At 41.7% G+C, this 15,385-nt stretch overlaps 1 protein-coding gene across 1 annotated transcript; it reads right to left on the bottom strand.

Moving 5' to 3' along the window:
* Window positions 1–661: 661 nt before the first annotated feature.
* Window positions 662–14,644, bottom strand: LOC117761939. The gene is made up of 5 exons (XM_034586323.1): window positions 14,409–14,644; window positions 13,893–14,232; window positions 8,333–8,390; window positions 7,816–7,979; window positions 662–849 (listed from the first exon to the last, which is right to left on the bottom strand). Exons 1-5 carry the CDS (start codon window positions 14,587–14,589, stop codon window positions 774–776), a joined length of 819 nt encoding a protein of 272 aa, XP_034442214.1. The 5' UTR covers window positions 14,590–14,644; the 3' UTR covers window positions 662–773.
* Between the last annotated feature and the right edge of the window lie 741 nt (window positions 14,645–15,385).

Raw genomic sequence — 15,385 nt, 5'->3', positions numbered from 1 at the left:
AAATTAAAATTTTCCTCTGTGTTTGGGCCTCTCATCTAAATGCAAACGGCATTTTAACTCACTAATACAGAGATTTATACAAACACCTTCCAATAGTGCAGATTTTTGCAGAACCTGGTTTCTGTTTATCCGTGTGTAAAAACAAAACAGAGCATTTTGGAAATGATGATGTCACAGTTTACTTCACACGTGCCGACTGTTGCTTTGTGTAATGAGCAGACACCAGAAACAACAACAACAATGGCAGCTGTTTACCAGTTTCAGTAGTTGTGTTAGCAGTTCTTGGTCCAGTTACAAGTGTGCAGCTAAATGTAGCAGCACAGCTCCACATTTCAAACATTGACCGGAGCTTGACTTGCCCAATTTTACTTGGAACACATTATTCTTCTCTGGTGTTGGTGGATTGTTGATCATAGACTTTTTCTCCACCTACTGGCCCAGCAAGCGCGTTTGAGTGTTTGTTGTCTGCAGTAGTTTAGACAAGGCCTTTGTCTGCAGTGATGTGCTAATTTTAGAGGTCCACTAACAGGCCAGTTTGTCTGAAAGAGGAAATAGAAATGCATTTGTAGACTTGTGGTCAATCATGTTGCAACATAAAGAAACAAATATAAAAAAAAACATTTATTGAAATATAATCTTTTTTTCTCATTTTCTTCATAAGACTCTTTAATTACATTCAGCATAGCAGGTAACATGTCAAGTAAATGCCATTACAATCAAAGTAGCCTATTAATACAAACATATAAAATAATGAATATGGTCTGAGACAGCTTTTAATTTTGAGTAGTCACAAAGTCTGAATCACTTATAATAACAGATGTTTGCTCAGGTGTTGTTTTGGGTGTAAAGCTGACAACAGCATAGGGGCTTTGCTCTTCTTCTTGGGGCTGATGTGACTGGATTTGTGAGTAGAGAGCATCTCTGTTGTTGGGGAGTTGGACGCTGCTATAGAGAATATCATCCTCCTCTATTGGTTGAGCCGAGATGTCGTCGTACACTTGACCAGGGCTTATCTGATGAAGAGACAAGAGAAACATTTTTATTTAATATTTCTGTGTGTTTAAAATTCTCTTAATGAAATTAAAAGATTCCAAATGGAGGTCAAATGAATGGGAGGGTTCAATATAGCTGCATTTGCCTGGAATAACTCTTGATGTATATAAAATTAAAAACTGAATTGTACTGAGAAAATAAAATGTGATTTATGTACAGTATTGTAAAATATAACATTCATGGAACATATGGGACAATGCATCTCTGTTTCATTAGAACAATGGTTGAAGCTGCTGTTTGGACTCGGTTGAACTCTCTGAATAGATGAGGACGTTTGTCTAATGGAAGAAACTGTTAAAATTCTCTGCTTTACCTCCTCCAAGTTGACAGAGGTTTCAGTTCTAGGAGACTGGATGGAAGTCATCTTTCTTCTAGAGAGTGAAATGAATAGGTGAAGCCAGGTTAGTGTGAAAGAGAATGTGAAAGTCATTGCTTTGAAGCAGAGCACAGTGATGCTCACCTAATCCACAAGAAGACGATGATGGGTATTATAACCAGGAGAAGAGCAACATATCCTATGGCTGCTTGAGTCCCTTTTCTTCTTCTGTGGACAGTGAGCATCTTTTGACGAGAGCTCTTTTGGAGCATTTTAACCTTGCAGGAGTAGTTTCCTGCATGTTCACTGCTGACGGGGTCTAGAACCAGGTACTTGCTTTGTGTTTTTGTCAGATTCAGAGGTTGATTGTTCAAGTACCAAATGTAGTTCATGTTGTCCGTCAGAGGACAACTGGTTCTGCAGGTCAGCGTGACTCTCTGCCCCTCGGTCACCTCCGCAGAAGGACTAAACTTCACTTTCAGATCTGAAAGATGAGATTGGTCAGTTGATAAAGACGTTCCTGAACAAGTGTCTTCTAAAACAACCCAAATAAGCAAGAAGGGTAAATGGAATTAGTTTGTTAAATTAGTTGCCTTATTATTATCGATAGTAACTCTCTATAGAAAGTATGAAGGTATTAAATCTAAATACTGTACCTACCTGTGATGACCAAAGTTACCCCAGGAACAGCCGGCCATCTCCCTGCATCACTTCCTATTCTGAATATGTATTCTGCTGAGTCATTCTTGTTCAGTTTATAGATTGTCAGGATGTGGCGGTTCATCACTCCATGAAACTTAATACGATCTGTATTCGTTATCAGCTCTTCACCAGCTGCCATATCACTTCTCCTATTCTTATACCACGATTTAAACTTCGACTGCTGGTTGTAAGGATCCGAGTATTCACTGGAGATGTTCACTGAGGAACCTTGCAGAGCACAGATCCTCCTGTTGACATAATTCACTCTGGAGCAGTATTGATCCTGAATACCTGAAACAGAGATTTTAAACAAATCATCAAACAGTTTATCTTTCTCCCTTTTACAGGCTCTTGACTCAAATCTTTTATGAATTATAACAGACCACAAACGAGCTCATACTCACAAACTTCATCTGAGAGCAAGTGCTCTACAGCACAAGAGTAAGAGTCATGAGAGGAGCTGAGAACTGGTTGTGGTTCCTGCTCCAATCGTCTGTTTTTGTACCATGTGATGGTTTGAGCTTCCGTCTGTGGACAGCTGGTGTTACAGGCCAGTTTGAAATCCCACCAGACTTTAGTCTTTTGAACATGTACTTGTACTTCTGTTGGGAGAGAATGAAAAAACAAACTGCTTCTCACCACTTCATCTCTGCCACGTTAATCGAGATGGGCTAATAACTTGAGTGACCAAACAGTTACTGGATAATCCCTGCCACGTAATGATGAGTGAAAATCCATCCATGCTTTCTTTGGTTAAGTTGTACACATACACACACACATGTTTCCATTCGTGACCAATTCATGCCGAACCTTAACCCAACCAGAACTCATATCTCATGGTCCCTAACCAGGACCTCAGTATGACCGGGCTTCAACGTGTAAGGTAACTAACGATCTCTGGTGAAACACTGTCGATCTTTTAAATTGTGAAAACATTATTTAAAGGATTTAGACGTATGGGGTTGGGAGTGTGTTTGTGTGTAATTATTTGTGAAACTTCACCTCTGGGATATGTGATGGAGCACGGCTCATCTTCTGGTCTCTGCTGATATGAGCACATTCTGCCTTTAGCATAGGTCACAGTGAAGCAGGCTGATGTGAGAGAAGCTGGACAAAAGAAGAACGACATTCTGTGGTGAACAGTGTTTCACAAGCTTTATAATTCAAGGCAGCAGGATACGGAGCCACATGTTGTCACTCACCCAGTGAGACTTCAGAGGCTCTGAGATGCTCGTAGCCTTTGAGAGCACAGGAGTATGTGACTGATTCCTCGCTGCTGATTAGCTCCTGGTACCAAGGAGACGATTCCCGATAGAGAAACTCTGTGTTCTTGTACCAGATATAGACCACAGTGCTTTCAGTCAGAGGACAACTGCTGCTGCACATCAGGGACACTGTCTTTTCTCCTGTGGCAGGAAACACCTTCACCTGCAGGTCTGAGATGATGTTGAATAAAACAAGAATTAATGCACTGATGTTATTTTTGTAGTAATAAATTCATAATAAATAACTGAACCACTGTACCTGCAACAAGGAGCTGAATTTCTCCCCCCTGGCATTTATTTTGTTTGTCATCAACGTCACTACAACAGTAAGTGGTTTTATCACTCTCTCTCAGATCATTGATCGTAATGGTGAAGTTGCTCTCTTCAGATATGTTCACACGTTTTCCGTCTGCAAAGATCTGATCTTTAACCTTCTTGTTGTCCTCCCAGCGAACAGTGAACCATTTCATGCTTGTTTTGGGACGTTGAGCTGAGCAGTGTAGATCCACTGATGAACCTTTTAAGGCACAGATGCTGTTTGCTCCAACCCCTTTAACAGAAAAGCATTTTTATAGTTCTTAACTTCTAGTAGATAAATTGTACATTAATTGTTTTTGTAAATACCGATTTGCTGTAATATATGTGAAGAGCAGAATCTGAGAAAATATTTGAGCTTCATCTTTTTTTCTTCAAATCAATCTACAATTGACTAATATGCTGACAAACATTTAAATTTCTCACGGTTCAGTTCTGATTCACAGTTAGTATTGTAGAAATAAACGGTCATTCATACCTGAGATGTACAGGAACAAACCCATGAACACACATTCAGCTCCTGCCGACAACATGGCCAGTGTTGTCTTCAGCTTCTCAACAGAAAGTATGACTTTTTGTGAAAGCTCATCAAAAATTGAAACTTTAAATGGTAAAAATCTATCACAGAGAAAATGAAAGACTGAAGTCAGAATGGTCTTTTTGTCTGTGTGAGATGGTTTATCAGATCTCAACTTGTAAGAAATCGCTTCCTCATTATTCTTAGTTTAAAAAAAGAGTTCTATACATTTCCTGTGTTATGTGACTCGCCTGCTAACGTGTTAGATTGTGTAACTGTCGCTTCTAGGCACTGACAGTAACGTCAGTAAAACTTTGCCTTGCAGCAATGTTCTCACAACATAACCCTTGTGTTGTCCCTGCTTCCCCCGGCTGTTGGCCCCCTCACATAGCCCACCCCATATTAGGACGCACACGTAGGGCAATAGACAAGTGAGCAGCCCTTGCAGATGTATTTGTTACACCCGCGGAACACGGTATGAGTTTTACAGTCCTTTTTCCTGGGGCATATCTGACACCTCTTCCTCTTACTCGCCCTGAGTGGGGCTGCTGCTAGGGCTATGGAGGAGGCCGGACGCTCGGGTCGAGCGTCGTAGTCAAGAGCTCTCTGTGTGGCAGCGGCGGCGGCTTTTACAGCCTTCACAACCGCGGTGGACGCTTCCGTGCGGGGGATGCGCTCCCTTCGTGCGATGAACGGAGTCACGAGAGCCTTTCCCAGCTGCTCTAGGAACACCCTCCGCTTGTTCCGGTTGCCCGGCATCCAGTCTGGGTTGATCTCTCTCCATATCACGAAGGCGTTGTAGGAAGAGACATTGAGAATGTTGTGGAAGACGACCAGGGGCCAGCGCGCGGTCATCCTCCTGCAGCTGTACGTTCCGATCACCTTGTCTAGGTTGTCCACGCCACCTTTGTTGCGGTTGTAGTCCAGGACTATGACCGGTTTCCCGTCCTCGCGGTCGCTGATGTCGGCCTCAGGGTGCCGTGTGCTCAGGAGCACCACATTCCTGTTTTTCTTTGGGATGTAGGACACCAGAGTGGCGGTGGGCGTGAATGCGAACTTGGATGAGAACACCTCTCTTCCCTTGACCGCGAGCAGCCCGGTCGGGAGCTCGGGCTTGTTCTTCCGAACCGTGCCGACCACGGTGAGCTTCCTCTCCAGGAGCTGCCGAGCGAGTTCGTAGGAGGTGAAGTAATTGTCGCACGTGACGTTACGACCGTGCAGTCCCTCCGTTACATCGAGCACTACCTGCAACGCCTGGTTCCGTTCTGGGCGTCCGGCGCTCGGCTTTCCGGTGTACACTTGCATCTTCCAAGCGTAGCTTGATTTCGCATCGCAGGCCACCCACGACTTGATCCCGTATTTCGCCGGCTTGCTGGGCATGTACTGAAGGAAAGGACACCGGCCTAGGGAGAAAAACAGGAGGAGAAGAGATGAGAGGAGATGAGATGAGGACGAGGACTAGCAGCCGCTATCTACATAACATAATAACATAACATAACATAACATAACATAACATAACATAATAATAATTTATTTTTTTTAAAACGACCCTCCTGATTCGTCATCTCCAGGATGATGTTCTCTACCGTCGGCGTGATGAACAGGCGGAACGTCGACGCTAGGTCACAAGTGCGGGACGTCGCGTGGATCGTGGGGCCCCGGGGGACCCCGCTTTGAGCCGCAGCAGAGGAGGAGGAGGAGCAGTGGCCCTCCTCTCGGCCGTACGCCCTCGAGGACCATGTTATTTCCCCGTTTCTTGATGGGAAGGTCGCTCTTTCCACGAGTCTGGTGGTGGTGGTGGTGTCGCCGTGGTCTTGTCCTTCTTCTTCTTCTTCTTCCAAGGATGACGAATCTGCAGAAGCATCACCCACTGGGTCGTAGTCTTCGTCGTCTTCGTCGTCGTCGTCGCCGTCATTGCCGTCCTCTCTGTCTTCTTCTCGGTCTGCTTCTCCATCTCCTTGTCCGTCCGCTTCTCGGTCTGGCTCTTTCACGTCCTCTTCGGGTTCAGAGGATGGTTGCTGGGAGAATACCTGCTGGAGAACCTGTTCCCTGGTGAAACGCTCCTGACGTGACATCGTGCCATGGTCCGGGAGAGAGTGGCACACTGAGACTTATATGTGGGTCTAATGTACCCCCCTAGATTTCAATTGGAACCAGGTGTGGGTCTAAATGACCCCACAGAGCACCACAGCGCCCTCTCTGGGGGTCTAAATGACCCCCCAGGAGAATCAAGAATGACAATCCATTGGTCTCAATTACCCCAGGAGAATTGGATAATGACAATCCTTGGGTCACCCTAACCCTAACCCTGACCGGCCAGGGCTTGCGTATGATCACACGCACTTACGCACGCACACGCACGCACACACACACACACACACACACACACACACACACACACACACACACACACACACACACACACACACACTCTGGGTCAATCCGACCCAGGAACAACACGAGGGATAAACACCATGTTCACTTTACTTTGTAAAATCTCTTAATCTATACAGTAAAAATGTTTGATATTCAGTATGTGGGTAGTCTGAGAGGTCCTGAACACTATTGAGCAAAGTCTTTTCATAGTACTTTAAAATATCCAGAAATTAGCTACTTGAAGCTAAAAATGTGTGACTTTTATCTTGTAAAATCTCTTAATTGATAGTCAAAATGCTATTCATAAAAATGACACAGGTAAGACGATATATACTTCTTGTGAATATAATCCAATAAATTTATTTTTCAATTATGCATTTTGTATAGGCTCCATGTCAACAGTTTATTTTGAAAACCGGACGTAGGCCCACATGTGTTCTTCCTCTAACTTCGAGTACTCCGTTGCCATTCCCGTTCTGGGCGGTTTGGATGCGTTTACCATAAATGTCAGTATATGAGTGCAGTCGAATTTCCGTGTCGGCTGATTTGACCACAGAGACGCGAGTGTAGGCTGGCTTGACCGCAGTCAATAACTGCACAGAACATTTTGTTGTAACCTTGATTAAGTCATGATCCCAACATTTCACAGAAGTAGTAGTATTTCTTTAAGGGTTGTTGATGCACAGTGAAGAGTACCAGTCAGTAATGTAGTTTTAACAGACTGGTCACTGAAACTAAAACTTCCTGCTTCCTAAAACAGGCGGTGACTGTTTGTCAGGGCTCTCAAATGTGCTGTTGAGGCATCAAGAAGCTGGAGATGTGCATCACAGGAAGCTGCACAGCAAACTGATGCCCCTCAACGTACAGTAAGTGCAATGCAGAGATAATGACAGGAACAGTTATCATGTTCCATACATCACCTTGTCCATGCTAATGCTGATATTTCACAAAACGGAAAATGTCCTTGTTTGGTGGATTGTTGATCCTCGACTTTATCGCCACCTACTGGCCCAGCATGCTTGTTTGAGTGTTTGTAGTCTTGTTGCTCTCGTCGTGACAGAGATACCATCAGAGATATTAAGGAAAACAAAATTCGTGTGGAAGGAGATTTCTTTTTTTAATGGAGGGGGAAATATCAGATAAAAAAATTGGCATTTGTTTATAGCGATGTACTAATTTTAGAGGTCCACTAACAGGCCAGTTTGCCTGAAAGTGGAAATAGAAATGCATTTATAGACTGTGTTTACTCAGGTGTTGTTTTGGTTGTAAACCTGACAACAGCATAGGGGCTTTGCTCTTCTTCTTGGGGCTGATGTGGCTGGATTTGTGAGTAGAGAGCATCTCTGTTGTTGGGGAATTGGACGCTGCTATAGAGAATATCATCCTCCTCTATTGGTTGAGCCGAGATGTCGTCGTACACTTGACCAGGGCTTATCTGATGAAGAGACAAGAGAAACATTTTTATTTAATATTTCTGTGTATTTAAAATTCTCTGAATGAAATTAAAAGATTCCAAATGGAGGTCAAATGAATGGGAGGGTTCAATATAGCTGCATTTGCCTGGAATAACACTTGATGCATATAAAAATAAAAACTGAATTGTACTGAGAAAATAAAACGTGATTTATGTACAGTATTGTAAAATATAACATTCATGGAACATATGGGACAATGCATCTCTGTTTCATTAGAACAATGGTTGAAGCTGCTGTTTGGACTCGGTTGAACTCTCTGAATAGATGAGGACGTTTGTCTAATGGAAGAAACTGTTAAAATTCTCTGCTTTACCTCCTCCAAGTTGACAGAGGTTTCAGTTCTAGGAGACTGGATGGAAGTCATCTTTCTTCTAGAGAGTGAAATGAAGAGGTGAAGCCAGGTTAGTGTGAAAGAGAATGTGAAAGTCATTGCTTTGAAGCAGAGCACAGTGATGCTCACCTAATCCACAAGAAGATGGAGGTGGGTATTATAACCAGGAGAAGAGCAACAATTCCTGTGGCTGCTTGAGTCCCTTTTCTTCTTCTGTGGACAGTGAGCATCTTTTGACGAGAGCTCTTTTGGAGCATTTTAACCTTGCAGGAGTAGTTTCCTGCATGTTCACTGCTGACGGGGTCTAGAACCAGGTACTTGCTTTGTGTTTTGGTCAGATTCAGAGGTTGATTGTTCAAGTACCAAATGTAGTTCATGTTGTCCGTCAGAGGACAACTGGTTCTGCAGGTCAGCGTGACTCTCTGCCCCTCGGTCACCTCCGCAGAAGGACTAAACTTCACTCTCAGATCTGAAAGATGAGATTGGTCAGTTGATAAAGACGTTCCTGAACAAGTGTCTTCTAAAACAACCCAAATAACCAAGACGGGTAAATGGAATTAGTTTGTTGAATTAGTTGTCTTGTTATTATGGATAGTAAGTCTCTATAGAAAGTATGCAGGTATTTAATCTAAATACTGTACCTACCTGTGACGACCAAAGTCACCCCAGGAACAGCCGGCCATCTCCCTGCATCACTTCCTATTCTGAATACGTATTCTGCTGAGTCATTCTTGATCAGTTTATTGATTGTCAGGATGTGGCGGTTCATCACTCCATGAAACTTAATACGATCTGTATTCGTTATCAGCACTTCACCAGCTGCCACATCACTTCTCCTATTCTTATACCACAATTTAGACTTCCACTGCTGGTAGTAAGGATCTGAGTATTCACTGGAGATGTTCACTGAGGAACCTTGCAGAGCACAGATCCTCCTGTTGACATAATTCATTCTGAAGCAGTTTAGATCCTGAACACCTGAAACAGAGATTTTAAACAAATCATCAAACAGTTTATCTTTCTCCCTTTTACAGGCTCTTGACTCAAATCTTTTATGAATTATAACAGACCACAAACAGGCTCATACTCACAAACTTCATCTGAGAACAAGTGCTCTACAGCACAGGAGTAAGAGTGAGGAGAGGAGCTGAGAACTGATTGTGGTTCCGGCTCCAATCGTCTGTTTCTGTACCATGTGATGTTTTGAGCTTCCGTCTGTGGACAGCTGGTGTTACAGGCCAGTTTGAAATACCACCTGACTTCAGTCTTTTGAACATGTACTTGTATTTCTGTTGGGAGAGAATAAAAAAACAAACTGCTTCTCACCACTTCATCTCTGCCACGTTAATCGAGATGGGCTAATAACTTGAGTGACCAAATAGTTACTGGATAATCCCTGCCACATAATGATGAGTGAAAATCCATCCATGCTTTCTTTAGTTAATTTGTACACATACACACACACACTTTTCCATTCTTGACCAATTCATGCCGAACCTTAACCCAACCAGAATTTATATCTCATGGTCCCTAACCAGGACCTCAGTATGACCGGGCTTCAACGTGGAAGGTAACTAACGATCTCTGGTGAAACACTGTAGATCTTTTAAATTGTGAAAACATTATTTAAAGGATTTAGACGTATGGGGTTGGGAGTGTGTTTGCATGTAATTATTTGTGAAACTTCACCTCTGGGATATGTGATGGAGCACGGCTCATCTTCTGGTCTCTGCTGATTTGAGCACATTCTGCCTTTAGCATAGGTCACAGTGAAGCAGGCTGATGTGAGAGAAGCTGGACAAAAGAAGAACGACATTCTGTGGTGAACAGTGTTTCACAAGCTTTATAATTCAAGGCACCAGGATACGGAGCCACATGTTGTCACTCACCCAGTGAGACTTCAGGGGCTCTGAGATGCTCGTAGCCTTTGAGAGCACAGGAGTATGTGACTGATTCCTCGCTGCTGATTAGCTCCTGGTACCAAGGAGATGAGTCCTTATAGAGAAACTCTATGTTCTTGTACCAGATATAGACCACAGGGCTTTCAGTCAGAGGACAACTGCTGCTGCACATCAGGGACACTGTCTTTTCTCCTGTGGTAGGAAACACCTTCACCTGCAGGTCTGAGAGGATGTTGAATAAAACAAGAATTAATGCACTGATGTAATTTTTGCAGTAATAAATTAATAATAAATAACTGAACCACTGTACCTGCAACAAGGAGCTGAATTTCTCCCCTCTGGCATTTATTTTGTTTGTCATTAACGTCACTACAACAGTAAGTGTTTTTATCACTCTCTCTCAGATCATTGATCGTAATAGTGAAGTTGCTCTCTTCAGATATGTTCACACGTTTTCCATCTGCAAAGATCTGATCTGGAACCTTCTTGTTGTCCTCCCAGCGAACAGTGAACCATTTCATGCTTGATTTGGGACGTTGAGCTGAGCAGTGTAGATCCACTGATGAACCTTTTAAGGCACAGATGCTTTTTGCTCCAACCCCTTTAACAGAAAAGCATTTTTATAGTTCTTAACTTCTAGAAGGTAAATTGTACATTATTTGTTTTTGTAAATACCGATTTGCTGTAATATATGTGAAGAGCAGAATCTGAGAAAACGTTTTGAGTGTCATCTTTTTTTTCTTCAAATCAATCTACAATTGACTAATATGCTGATAAACATTTAAATTTCTTACGGTTCAGTTCTGATTCACAGTTAGTATTGTAGAAATAAACGGTCATTCATACCTGAGATGTACAGGAACAAACCCATGAACACACATTCAGCTCCTGCCGACAACATGGCCAGTGTTGTCTTCAGCTTCTCAACAGAAAGTATCACTTTAAATGAAAGCTCATCAAAAATAAAAACTTTAAATGGTAAAAATCTATCACAGAGTAAATGGAAGACTGAAGTCAGAATGGTCTGTTTGTCTGTGTGAGACTGTTTGTCAGATCTCAACTTGTAAAAAATCGCTTCCTCCTTATTCTTAGTTTAAAAAAAGAGTTCTATGCATTTCCTGTGTTATGTGACTCGCCTACTAACGTGTTAGATTGTGTATCTGTCGCTTGTAGATACTGACAGTAACGTCAGTAAAACTTTACCTTGCAGCAATGTTCTCACAACTTAAACACCATGTACATGATGTCATAACAACAAACTCACAAGTTTCATTTGTGAGCAGCAATAGTCTCTTAATATTCATGGAAGTGTTTTGGATGTAACATAATAAACCTAGAGTTCCATCTCCCATTGCCTTTTAACAAGCTTCTTAGCTGTTGCTAACATTAAACTAATTTGAAACTAGAATGTTGCTCTGACAGTCCATACCTCCACCAAGGCTAATAAGTATTATGTAATATGTCAAAGCAGCGTTTCCAGTTAATTATCCAGACGGTGGCGGCCACCAGATTGTAGTTTGTTCCACCACATTTTCATAATCAACCAAACCACTTTTACGCTTCTCTTATTATTATAACATGGAATCTCTAGATTGGTGTTTTGCCACATTGCTGCATTGTATCGTTTTGTGTCGTGCCATTTGCAGCACTATTTGCCATGTGCTTGCACTATCATCCCTAAAGTTTTTACCATCCACGCAGTCAGTCAGACCTCAGTTTCAGCTGCAGTTGTGTGCTTGTTTGCTGTCACTTGGAATTAACCATATACGTATTGAGTTAGGTTTGTGTGAAACTTCCTGTGTGTATTCTTCCTTTGGCCACGTCCCACCCCTCCACAAAATGTCATGGTTGTCAGTTCAGTTGTTTTTGTGTAATCCTGCTAATTTACAAACTAAAACACTGATGATTTATGACGTTTATTCATTGACATTTTTATTGTTGTTTATATTTATATTTAGAAAATCAGAAGGTTTTAAGGTTCTTTGTTTTAGTTTTTTTGAAAAATGAACTTAATTTGAAATTAAAATGTTTTTTACCCTTCCTATCTTTCGTTGCTGTAAGAATTATAACATAATATTGACGAACTCTGTTTGAGGGGCCAGCCGAGAATGTTGTCCATGCTAATGCTGATATTTTGCTCAATGAAATGTTTCCTCTGTGTTTGGGCCTCTCATCTAAATGCAAACGGTATTTTAACTCACTAATATGGAGATTTATACAAACGCCTTCCAATAGTGCAGATTTTTGAAGAACCTGGTTTCTGTTTATCCGTGTGTAAAAACAAAACAGAGCATTTTGGAAATGATGATGTCACAGTTTACTTCACACGTGCCGACTGTTGCTTTGTGTAATGAGCAGACACCAGAAACAACAACAACAATGGCAGCTGTTTACCAGTTTCAGTAGTTTTGTTAGCAGTTCTTGGTCCAGTTACAAGTGTGCAGCTAAATGTAGCAGCACAGCTCCACATTTCAAACATTGACCGGAGCTTGACTTGCCCAATTTTACTTGGAACACATTATTCTTCTCTGGTGTTTGGTGGATTGTTGATCATAGACTTTTTCGCCACCTACTGGCCCAGCAAGCGCGTTTGAGTGTTTGTTGTCTGCAGTAGTTTAGACAAGGCCTTTGTCTGTAGTGATGTGCTAATTTTAGAGGTCCACTAACAGGCCAGTTTGCCTGAAAGTGGAAATAGAAATGCATTTGTAGACTTGTGGTCAATCATGTTGCAGCATAAACAAACAAATATAAAAAAAACATTTATTAGAAATATATTTATTTTTCTCATTTTCGTCATAAGACTCTTTAATTACATTCAGCATAGCAGGTAACATGTCAAGTAAATGCCATTACAATCAAAGTAGCCTATTAATACAAACATATAAAATAATGAATATGGTCTGAGACAGCTTTTAAATTTGAGTAGTCACAAAGTCTGAATCACTTATAATAACAGATGTTTGCTCAGGTGTTGTTTCAGGTGTAAAGCTGACGACAGCATAGGGGCTTTGCTCTTCTTCTTGGGGCTGATGTGACTGGATTTGTGAGTAGAGAGCATCTCTGTTGTTGGGGAGTTGGACGCTGCTTTAGAGAATATCATCCTCCTCTATTGGTTGAGCTGAGATGTTCTCGTACACTTGACCAGGGCTTATCTGATGAAGAGACAATTTTATTTAATATTTCTGTGAATTTAAAATTCTCTTAATGAAATTAAAAGGTTCCAAATGGAGGTCAAATGAATGGGAGGGTTCAATATAGCTGCATTTGCCTGGAATAACTTGATGTATATAAAATTAAAAACGGAATTGTACTGAGAAAATAAAACATGATTTATGTACAGTATTGTAAAATATAACATTCATGGAACATATGGGACAATGCATCTCTGTTTCATTAGAACAATAGTTGAAGCTGCTGTTTGGACTCGGTTGAACTCTCTGAATAGATGAGGACGTTTGTCTAATGGAAGAAACTGTTAAAATTCTCTGCTTTACCTCCTCCAAGTTGAAGGAGGTTTCAGTTCTAGGAGACTGGATGGAAGTCATCTTTCTTCTAGAGAGTGAAATGAATAGGTGAAGCCAGGTTAGTGTGAAAGAGAATGTGAAAGTCATTGATTTGAAGCAGAGCACAGTGATGCTCACCTAATCCACAAGAAGACGATGATGGGTATTATGACCAGGAGAAGAACAACGATTCTTATGGCTGCTTGAGTCCATTTTCTTCTTCTGTGGACAGTGAGCATCTTTTGACGAGAGCTCTTTTGGAGCATTTTAACCTTGCAGGAGTAGTTTCCTGCATGTTCACTGCTGACGGGGTCTAGAACCAGGTACTTGCTTTGTGTTTTTGTGAGATTCAGAGGTTGATTGTTCAAGTACCAAATGTAGTTCATGTTGTCCGTCAGAGGACAACTGGTTCTGCAGGTCAGCGTGACTCTCTGCCCCTCGGTCACCTCCGCAGAAGGACTAAACTTCACTCTCAGATCTGAAAGATGAGATTGGTCAGTTGATAAAGACGTTCCTGAACAAGTGTCTTCTAAAACAACCCAAATAAGCAAGAAGGGTAAATGGAATTAGTTTGTTGAATTAGTTGCCTTATTATTATCGATAGTAACTCTCTATGGAAAGTATGCAGGTATTTAATCTAAATACTGTACCTACCTGTGACGACCAAAGTCACCCCAGGAACAGCCGACCATTTCCCTGCATTACTTCTTATTCTGAATATGTATTCTGCTGAGTCATTCTTGTTCAGTTCATTGATTGTCAGTATGTGGCTGTTCATCACTCCATGAAATTTAATACGATCTGTATTCGTTATCAGCTCTTCACCAGCCGCCATATCACTTCTCCTATTCTTATACCACGATTTAGACTTCCACTGCTGGTTGAAAGGATCCGAGTATTCACTGGAGATGTTCACTGAGGAACCTTTCAGAGCACAGATCCTCCTGTTGACATAATTCACTCTGGAGCAGTATTTATCCTGAATACCTGAAACAGAGATTTTAAACAAATCATCAAACAGTTTATCTTTCTCCCTTTTACAGGCTCTTGACTCAAATCTTTTATGACTTATAACAGACCACAAACAAGCTCATACTCACAAACTTCATCTGAGAGCAAGTGCTCTACAGCACAGGAGTAAGAGACAGGAGAGGAGCTGGAAACTCGTTGTGGTGCCGGCTCCAATCGTCTGTTTTTGTACCATGTGATGGTTTGAGCTTCCGTCTGTGGACAGCTGGTGTTACAGGCCAGTTTGAAATCCCAACAGTCTTCAGTCTTTTGAACATGTACTTGTACTTCTGTTGGGAGAGAATAAAAAAACAAACTGCTTCTCACCACTTCATCTCTGCAAACGTTAATCGAGATGGGCTAATAACTTGAGTGAGCAAACAGTTACTGGATAATCCCTGCCACATAATGATGAGTGAAAATCCATCCATGCTTTCTTTAGTTAATTTGTACACATACACACACATGTTTACATTCTTGACCAATTCATGCCGAACCTTAACCCAACCAGAATTCATATCTCATGGTCCCTAACCAGGACCTCAGTATGACCGGGCTTCAACATGTAAGGTAACTAACGATCTCTGGTGAAACACTGTAGATCTTTTAAATTGTGAAAACAT

Source organism: Hippoglossus hippoglossus, chromosome 1, assembly GCF_009819705.1.
Source record: "Hippoglossus hippoglossus isolate fHipHip1 chromosome 1, fHipHip1.pri, whole genome shotgun sequence".
NCBI classification, from domain to species: domain Eukaryota; kingdom Metazoa; phylum Chordata; class Actinopteri; order Pleuronectiformes; family Pleuronectidae; genus Hippoglossus; species Hippoglossus hippoglossus.
The sequence above is the reverse complement of the archived record's forward strand: the minus strand, read 5'-3'. Positions and strand labels throughout refer to the sequence as shown.

What these genes read in the sequence shown, in the direction of transcription:
- LOC117761939 (XM_034586323.1), bottom strand. Translation starts at nt 14,589, where the DNA reads ATGGCGGCTGGTGAAGAGCTGATAACGAATACAGATCGTATTAAATTT. An exon ending in GGTGACTTTGGTCGTCACAG is followed by an intron (nt 14,233 to 14,408) that starts GTAGGTACAGTA and finishes CTCATCTTTCAG; the next exon opens with ATCTGAGAGTGAAGTTTAGT. An exon ending in AGCCCCTATGCTGTTGTCAG is followed by an intron (nt 850 to 7,815) that starts GTTTACAACCAA and finishes TGCTGTTGTCAG; the next exon opens with CTTTACACCCAAAACAACAC.